Source organism: Chinchilla lanigera, unplaced genomic scaffold, assembly GCF_000276665.1.
Source record: "Chinchilla lanigera isolate Chin_1 unplaced genomic scaffold, ChiLan1.0 scaffold00172, whole genome shotgun sequence".
Lineage (NCBI taxonomy): Eukaryota > Metazoa > Chordata > Mammalia > Rodentia > Chinchillidae > Chinchilla > Chinchilla lanigera.
This window is the reverse complement of record NW_004955573.1, coordinates 281,863-290,555: the sequence shown is the minus strand read 5'-3', so window position 1 is coordinate 290,555 and position 8,693 is coordinate 281,863. Positions and strand designations below refer to the sequence as shown.

Here is an 8,693-nt window from a genome sequence, read left to right as displayed (position 1 = left end):
TATGTGGGCTCCCACCTGCGCCTCTGCCCCTACAAGGGATGAACTGCACCCTCCTTGCCCAGCAGCAACCTGGACACAAGACCAAGGAGGGTCACAGTGAGATACACGTCAACTTCCTAAGTTGTGCAGCAAAACCCCTGGGAACCTAGGAGGGACAGAGTCTGCATACCTAAGCCTAGGAAGTATGACAGTAAGTAGCAAATAACAGAATGAAAGAAGACCCTGAGCTCGGCGTGGTGGTGCACGCCTGTAATCCTAGCACTTAGGAGGCTGAGGCAGGAGGACCACTGCAAGTTTGAGGCCAGCCTGGGCTACATAGTGAGTTCAAGGCAGCCTAAAGTACACAGTGAGACCTTGTCTCAAAAAACACCACCATAAGCTGCTACTGTTCTATTTAAAACAAAAACAAGGGGCTGGGGATTTAGCTCAGTGGCAAAAGCGCCTGCCTGGCAAGCGCAAGGTCGTGAGTTCGGTTCCCGGTACTGGAGAAAAACCACAAAAACAAAAACAAAAGCAAAAACATTTTGGCCCATTCTCTAACTCCAGAAAATTTTATACTGAATTTATACTGATAAGCAACATAGTTAAGCCAGTGACAGCAATTTGTTCCTCCTCCCATCCCACCCCCTTTGATGGCTGTGATTAAACTGGTTTGAATCTGAAAAACAACAACAACAACAAAACCCCCTGACACAGTTAGAGAGACTGAGGGGGAGGAAAGATTTGCTCCTTTTTTTTGAGACAGGGTCTTGCTATGTAGCCCAGGCTGGCCTTAAACTCCTGGTTATGCTCCTGTCTCAGCCTCCTGAGTGCTGGGATTACAGGTATATGCTACCACGTTTGGCTTATTCTTGCTTATTAAACAAAGGCCCTGAATTTGCAGTCTGCACCAGGGCTTGAAAATTATCTAGCTTTCCTTGGTTCCAAAGCCAGGATCCTACTCATTCCCACAGTGGTCTTTGGAAAATAGACATTCATTATGTGCTTAGGCAATTTCCTTAGGAGGATTTTTTTCTTCTTGTACTGGTAACTGAGCTACATCCCTAGCCCTTTAAAACTTTTTTATTTTGATACAAGGTCTTGTGAAATTGTTAAGTTGCCCAAGATGGACTTGTACTTGCAATTGTCCTGCCTCAGCCTCCCAGAGCGCTGGAACTACTGGTGGGGTGCACCACCATGCCTGGCTCCAAAATTTCCTTAGGCAATAGATCAGCTGAGTTCCCCGGAGAGACAGCATCCTACATGCAGATCCCTTCTGCCCAACACTTCCCAGCAATCAAAGGAGGGATGAAGGGTAAGGGTGGGAGTGAAGAGGAAGCATAAGTGGCTTAGGAGCAACACATGTCACCGGGTGGTTTATTGAATCGCAAACCCCATGTCCCTCCTACCACAGACCACCTGTTGGCCATAATAAGGCTGTGGAGCCAGGGCATCTCCCCGACTAAGGGAGCTCACCAGGTCCAGGGCCCAGCAAGCCTTCGCGTGGGCTCTAGGCCTGGGGATCCTGTTCTCAAGAGCAAGAGGCTGTGACTGACCAAGGGCTGCTGCTCTCTGCTTGCAGACAGCATGACTGTCACATTAAGGAAAATCTGCTCACCTCCACTGCAGGCCCAGAGGTGTGTGGATGTCTGTCCTGGGCCCGTGGAGAGATTGCAATGGTTAATGGGATCAGAGATCACAATGAGGTGCACGGAGTCACCTCCTTCATCCCGCACTGCACAAGCAGGGAGAGGAAGAGCTGTCGCCAGAGGGACCAGGGTGTGTGGGTCCAAGGCCTGCATGTCTCAGAAGTTGTTATCGATGTTCCAGACGTCACCACTAAGCGCGTTGGCTGCACCCTGCAGCGTCCAGGTGAGCAGGGCCAGTTGGCGCCGAAAGCGACTTTCCTGGAAGCCCAGGCTGGGCAGCAGCTCAGAGGAAGCCTTGGGGGCCCTGGAGGCTTCCGGGCGCAGCAGCCTTAGATGATCCAGCAGGGCGCCCAGAGTGTGGTCTCCATGGCCCAGGAAGATGTGACGGAATGGGGAGTCGGCCGGTGACACATACTGGGACAGGAAGTAGAACTCCACCTGCACAGTGGGGAGTGGGGGAGTCTAAGTTGGGGGAGTGTTGTTGTTGGGGCAAAGGCTACAACCACCCTTCCAGCCTGCAGTTCCTAACTGACCTGGGCACCTAGGGCCTCCTTTATAAATATGGTTCAGCACCTTCCTTCATAGCCACCTCTCCGTCCAATCAGGAAGAGGCATCCAGTGATGTGAGCAGTAGCTGGGCAGGATGCTTCCTGCAGCTGTGGGGGCTTCTTTCTATGGCTAGAGTCCCTGAAGCCAGTCTTCCCAGACTTCCTTCCTGACACACTTCCCTGTCCAGAGCCTCAAATATCAATCTGTTGTCCTGTTGCTCGTCTTAATACAGCACCTCCCCACACCCCAGTCCCCCCTCTGCCAGTGTCTACAGCACAGAGTCAAAGGTCAAGGGGACCGCACAGTCTGAATGATGCAGCTCGTCACCCTTTGCCCCAGGCGCTGCTCTGTTCCTGGGATGACCTCGCTCCTGGCCATTCCCCCACCTTCCTGCTCCGCCTGTGGATAGGCCTCAAGATGACCTCCTGCAGCCCTGGGGCTCGCAACCCTGGTTTAGAATCAACCAGGGAAGGATTTTTTGTTTGTTTTTTTTTCAGATACTGTGGATTAAACCCAGGCCCTTTGAACTGAGCTACATCCTCAGTCACTTTTTTGTCTTGTATTTTGAAACAGGGTTGAATGTGTGATCTTTTTGCCTCAGCCTCCCAAAACACTGAGATTATAGACATGTGACGCCATGCCTGGTTCGGGGAAGAGTTTTATTTGTTTTTTTGGTTTTTTGTTTTTTTTTTTTTTTTTGGTACCGGGAATCGAACTCAGGACCTTGCGCTTGCCAGGCAGGCACTTATGCCACTGAGCTATATCCCTGGCTGGGAAGAGTTTTAAATCCTTGTCTGGGTGCCACTCTAGTGAAATCACAATTTCTACAGGTAGCCTTAATGTGTTTGCTGACAAAGCTCATACAAGCATGTATCCCAGCTCCCACCAGATTTCCATGGGCACAATTGCCAAATCACCCACTGGAATCCTGCCCTAATGGGGGTTCCTGGACATAGCCTTGCACACATGGTGATGCCAACCTCTCCCAAAGACTTTGCACAGGAGCTAGAGGAGTGACTCGGTAGTGAGTGCATGCCTAGTATGCCCAAGAGCCTGGGTTCCATCCCCAGCATGAGGAGAGGACACAAACTCTGAGCCTTGTACCCACATTTCCTCAAAGCACCACATGCGTCCTTGGGGGCTGGTCCTTCACGGATGAGTAAGAGTAGGGTGATCAGAAGCTATGGGCGACCAGATTGCCTGGTCTGTAATTCCGGCTCGGCCGCTCTACCACTTTCAGCTCAACCAGTTGTGTGGGTAAGTGACTTGGCCTTGCTGAGCCTCAGTATCTGCACACAATACTGGGAACATACATGGTAGTGCAAGCCTACAATATCAGCACTTGGGAGGCTGAGACAGGAGGATGGCAGTGAGTTTTCAGCCAGCCTGGGCTACATAGTAAGTTTAAGACCAGCCTGAACTATATAGTGAGGCCCTGTCTCCAAAAACAAAAACAAAAAGCTGGGAACATACAATCCTAGCAACCTCACAGACTGGGGACAGGGGAGCTATGGGACAAACTGCAGTAAGGGTCTAGCGCATAGCACCTTTCTACAAATGGTAGCTGCTAGTGTATTATTCTCCTGTCTGTCCATTTTTCCTTCCAAATGCCTAACATCGGTCTGGTCCCCAACTACAGGTATTTGCTGCCATGTGCCGCCCTCATCCAGGGCTCAGCTTTCATTAATTTCAGGCCATTTACACTCTGGCCAAAAACCTTCCCATTGTGCACAGTACCTCCCTCAATTAAATTTCCTGGTTGCCCAGACCCTCAAAGTCCTGGCATGTAAGGCTCCCCACAGCTGATCTCTAACCCACTATTTGCTGCTCCCATCCCCTCTGCTTCTGCACAGGGCCTCTTTCTGGCTCAACTGGTCCACACCCTGCTTCCAAGGAAAGGCAGGCCTATTTCACTTAAGCCACACCCTTATTCTTGGTCTCTCCACCCTCAAACGTCTTCTTAGCATCAAACTAAGTCCTGCATCTTCAAGACCCAAGTCACACAGTCTAAAGCAGAGGTCAGCAAACTTTGCAAAAAGCCAAGGAGTAAATATTTTAGGCTTTGCAGGCCAAGCTGTTGCTATTGCAACTACTCAGTGTGGCTGCCTTAGCACAAAAGCAGCCATGGGCAATATGGAAACCCACGAGCATGGCTGGTATTGCAATAAAACTTTATTGACAACAACTGGCAGCAGGCTGAATTTGGTGTGCTGACTGTAATTTACCAACCCCTGGTCCAGAGCTAGAGTTCCTTGGGTCTGAAGTCCTGAGTCTCCTCACCTCCAGCCCTGAACTGGAGTCCTGAACCTTTACACACAAGTGCCCTTTACTCCTGGGGGGAGGGGGCGGGAAGCCCTTTCACAGCGGTTGTTTCTGGAGTCTAACACAGCAGGAAATAAACCGAGTCCTGTGAATGTGAAGGAGACGTGCTCAATCTCTAGCCTCGCTCCAGGGTCATGTGCGTCTCAGTGGAAGAGACAAAAACAAGGGCAGAATGAGAGATCAGAAGGAGGAGAGGAGGAAGAAGAGGAGACAGAGAAGGAAAGGAGCATAAAAGAGACCAGGAGAAAAGAGCAAGGAAGGAAGAGCTAGAGACAAGTCTGTGAGTAGAAAGACGGAATGAGCGATGCCAAGGGACGCGGACGGTGGCACACACAGGAAAAAACTGAGGCAGAAAGAGCAGGAAGCCCCGAAGGGTGACGATCTTTGCAAACCACGCACTCCTGTGCTCAAGTGGCTCCGCGCACACACTCTGGGTCCCCTGCTCATCTGCACTAGCTGGGACGACAGCGCTGTTTTAATTTTACCCTGTGAACCTTTCCCCACCGCAGTCCCAACCCACCCAGTTCCTGAGATGAAAGGGTTCAGAGCAGTGAGAGCGAATCTTTTAGAGCTTGCAATAACACAACCTGCTGTGGCTGTGGCATGTGTGCCATAGGTTCGCCACCACCGATTTAGGGGTTGAGCACTTCGGGTGAGGAGATGGGAGAATGAGAACTGGGGGGAGGCTGGGGATTTAGCTCGGTGGCAGCGCCTCAGCACCTGCAGCATGAGGTCCTGAGTTCGAGTCCCAATACCCGCCCCCCAAAAAGAAAGAGAGACCTGGAGAGGGAATGGAAGCTGCCAAACACCCCAAACTACCCACGAAGGAGCAAATAAGCGCTAACCCTCCTGCAGGCAGCCAGGGCTCAGCCTGTCTGGCTTCCACCCATCTCGTGGTCAAAAGGAAGAAAGCTCTCTTCGCTCTGAAATTATTTAGTCTTTTGCCCCTGCCAGGCTATAACCTTGCGCCTGTTGTACTGTGGACAGTGGGGGGCATGCCCTAGCTCTCCTGAGGGGTGCTGCAGCCCTGTCAGCTGAGCCACAGTAGCCAAGGGGCTGGCCCTCCATGTCCATTTCATCCTTCCACAGGGCGTGCCTCAGTGACCGGTGAGGTCCTCCAGCCTGGCTGCTCTGTGAGCACTGTGGATCCAGGACAGGGCAGAAGACAGGACCAACCAATAGACCGGCCGGGTGCAGGTGGAGCAAGCGGGCTTCGGAGGGTGGGGGTGGGGGACCGGAAGGGGCGGGGCCTCACCCGCATGATGCGCACATTGTACATGCGCATCAGCCGCTCATCACTCTCCTCTGAGCTGTAGATCTCCTTCCGCAGCTTCTCTGCTGCCCGGATGTAGTCCCCTCGCGCCGAGTAAACCCACTGCAGAGTCAGCCCGCGGGCCTGAGGGCGAGGCACGGGCTGGGGCCAATGGCAAGGGCCAGCACCCTAGTTTAGGACGGGTTTAGGGTGCTGGGGCACAGGGTTCAGACCGGGAGGGAGGGGTATGGGGGTGCCGGGGGGCAGGACGTGGGGAAGTGGGGAGAAGACCCTGGATGTGTGATGTTGGGTTTCATCTCCTGCGCTGTCCTCTGGCCTCGGGTGATGGAGGCTGCAGTAGCAAGGCCAGGCTCCCGGAGGAGATGTACACCCCAGGAATGGGGTGGGAAGGAGGGGCGACCCCCTGGCCTGGGCAGCACCCTAAGGGAAGGTGTACCCCCAACCCCAGAGGTCGAGAGCGGGCTGGCATCTTGAACCTTGAGGTCCCCAGAGTACTCATTGAGGTTGCCGATGTGCCGGAGGACCACGTCCCCGTAGCGGCCGAAGTCGAGGGGCAGCAGGTGGTCATGGCTGAGCCGGATGAGGAGCTGCCCAGCGAGCTGGGCCACGGCCTGTGCCACAGCGGGCAGGCGGCCTTGCAGCATCCTGTGCAGGTTCTCATAGGTGTCCTCCTTGGTGTGCAGGAACGGGTAATCCTGGTCATCCTGCGGGGACATGGAGGGGCTGCGGGCTGCGGCGTGGTGTAGAGGGGCCAAGGGACGGCTCCCAGGGCCGGGCCGGAAGTCTCACCTCTAGGAAGGAGAACTCCACCGCGGGCACCCCGGCAAAGGCGGTGAAGGAATAGGCACTGCTGTCCATGGGTAGAGGCCGGATCCTGGGGGGTGGGCCAGTTGGAGGGCTCCCTGGGCTCAGGCTCCCCTCACCCCTCTGCCCCCCATCCCACCCCAACTTACACCTCTGCTTCCCAGCTGGGATTGGTGAATACCACCTGTTCATACAACGTCTGCCCACTGTGGTTGGGGGAGTCCACCTGGGGGCGGGAGGAGACATGGCTCTGACTCCGTCCCCACCAGCTTCCCCTCACTCCCTGTCCTGGTCCCCTCTTGCCTGCTTCAGGATGTTCTCAATGAGGTTGATCAGAAGGGGGCTGGTTTTGGCATGGAACTTGTCATCCCCTGAAGAGAGGGAAAGCAAGGGATGCCAGGCTCAGGGCTTGGCACGGGGCCCAAGGTGGGCCTAAGGGCGCCAAGTGGAGGCACTGCCGCAGCTCACCCAGCACTGCGTTGTCCAGGCTCACGTAGACCACAGCTTTGAGGTGTAGCACACTGAGGTAGCCCTGTGGGTGGGGCAAGAGTGTGGAGAGGGAACCCACCAACCTCTCCCCACTGCCTGGCTACCTGCCCAGGACCCGGAATCACCTCCAGCCACTCCATGGAGCCCACACTGCCGAAGTCGCCTCCGTCCCAGCTGATGAAGAGCAGACTCCTGCGGGGCCGGAAGCCTGGGGACAAAGGGGGAGGGAGAGAGCATGGGCTCCTCTGGGGGCCACCAAAGACTCCTTCATTTGTCTCCCTCTGTCCTGGCCCCCAGGGGGAGGGGTCATTCCCTCTTATCGAGCCCCCATCCCAGCCCATGTTACTGCTGGGGTCTGCCCTGTCTCAGCTGTAACTGACAGAGACGGCTGTGTGCAGGGGCCCTGCTTAATCGTCCCTCAGACCCATGGGCTTAACTAGGGCTTTCATCATTCAAGGAGGAAATGCTTCCGAGATGAAGTGCCTTGAGGCCAGGGGCACACACTAGGGTATGGGGCCCAGGTCCAGCCGCACCCGCAGCTGCCTCTGTGCCCGCTCTGCCCGACCCAGGCTGTGGCCCTGAGCTTACCGTTGCTCACCATGGAGGAAAAGGTCTGCACCAGCTCCAGCAGAATAGCGGTCCCCACCGCGGACTTGGCTGCCCCCGGGCCCCATGCGTCCCTCTGGGCCCCGATGACAACATAGTGATCTGGGGAGGACATGTTTGGGGCCCACTTACACCTCCAGAGTGTGTGTGTGGGGGGTGTTCCCGGGGCCTTCCCCTTGGCGATTCTGCGGACGGGTACTGAGTGGCACTGCCCTCCCCCCAAGCACTCAGGTGCTGCTCTCTGCCTCGAAACCTACTTGGATGTCCACCACCATCCACATCTAGTTAAGCCCAAAAGAGTCTTATATCCGGCCTCTCACTTATGGTTGAATTGGTTGTCACAGCATCCAACTTAGGCTTGCTCACCTCCAGTGCTGGGGAGCTCGCTACTGTGCAACTGTCCCAGACAGGCTGGCACATGAGGGCCGCCACTCCCATCAGTCCCAGCTTCCCTCTCCTGGTCACCCGCTCCCTGGGGCCTCCTGCACCAGCCCCATGTGACCCAGGTCCTTAGCACAGGCTCCGCTCCCACAGGCCGTGCGTGATAGGGCGGCGAACACACCGGGCTCTGCAAAGCCCTCGATGCACCCAAAGATGTTGCTGATGGGCGTGGAGGTTCTGTGGTTGTTGACCGAGAGGTGCAGGACTGGCCCAGGGCCCAGACGATAAAGGGTCGCTGGGAGGTGACCCTGCCATTCCTGGGGACCCACTGGGCCTTTGAGCATCCTGGGAAGGAGTAGAGCAGAAAAGGTTGGAAGTGGAAGAGAGGGTCACGCTACATACAGAAGCCCCCCAAGCCTCCCTGTTACTCTTTCTCTCCCTCCCACACTCTGGATCCAGATCTCTGCCCTGCACCCTGCCTAGGTGAGTAGTACAGCCACGGCTGCCCTGGACAGTTGTACAGGGTGCGTCCTGCTCAAGAGTGTCCAATAGAGGGGGCTGGGGATTTAGCTCAGCGGCAAAAGCGCCTGCCTGGCAAGCGCAAGGTCGTGAGTTCGGTTCCCGGTACCGGAGAAAAACCA

At 55.4% G+C, this 8,693-nt stretch overlaps 1 protein-coding gene across 4 annotated transcripts in view; it reads right to left on the bottom strand.

The window, feature by feature from the left end:
• Positions 1 to 1,328: 1,328 nt before the first annotated feature.
• The window catches only part of Tfr2 (transferrin receptor 2), a 16,913-nt gene continuing 9,548 nt past the window's right edge, over positions 1,329 to 8,693 (bottom strand). For all 4 annotated transcript variants that reach the window (XM_005413705.1, XM_005413707.1, XM_005413708.1 and 1 more), the window contains 10 exons: positions 8,234 to 8,397; positions 7,654 to 7,773; positions 7,191 to 7,273; positions 7,045 to 7,108; positions 6,880 to 6,947; positions 6,726 to 6,802; positions 6,562 to 6,646; positions 6,249 to 6,476; positions 5,755 to 5,895; positions 1,329 to 2,066 (listed from right to left, as the gene is read on the bottom strand). In XM_005413705.1, coding sequence (XP_005413762.1) covers positions 1,785 to 2,066; positions 5,755 to 5,895; positions 6,249 to 6,476; positions 6,562 to 6,646; positions 6,726 to 6,802; positions 6,880 to 6,947; positions 7,045 to 7,108; positions 7,191 to 7,273; positions 7,654 to 7,773; positions 8,234 to 8,397 — 1,312 coding nt within the window. In that variant the 3' untranslated portion in view covers positions 1,329 to 1,784. The remainder of the gene's footprint in view (positions 2,067 to 5,754; positions 5,896 to 6,248; positions 6,477 to 6,561; positions 6,647 to 6,725; positions 6,803 to 6,879; positions 6,948 to 7,044; positions 7,109 to 7,190; positions 7,274 to 7,653; positions 7,774 to 8,233; positions 8,398 to 8,693) is intronic.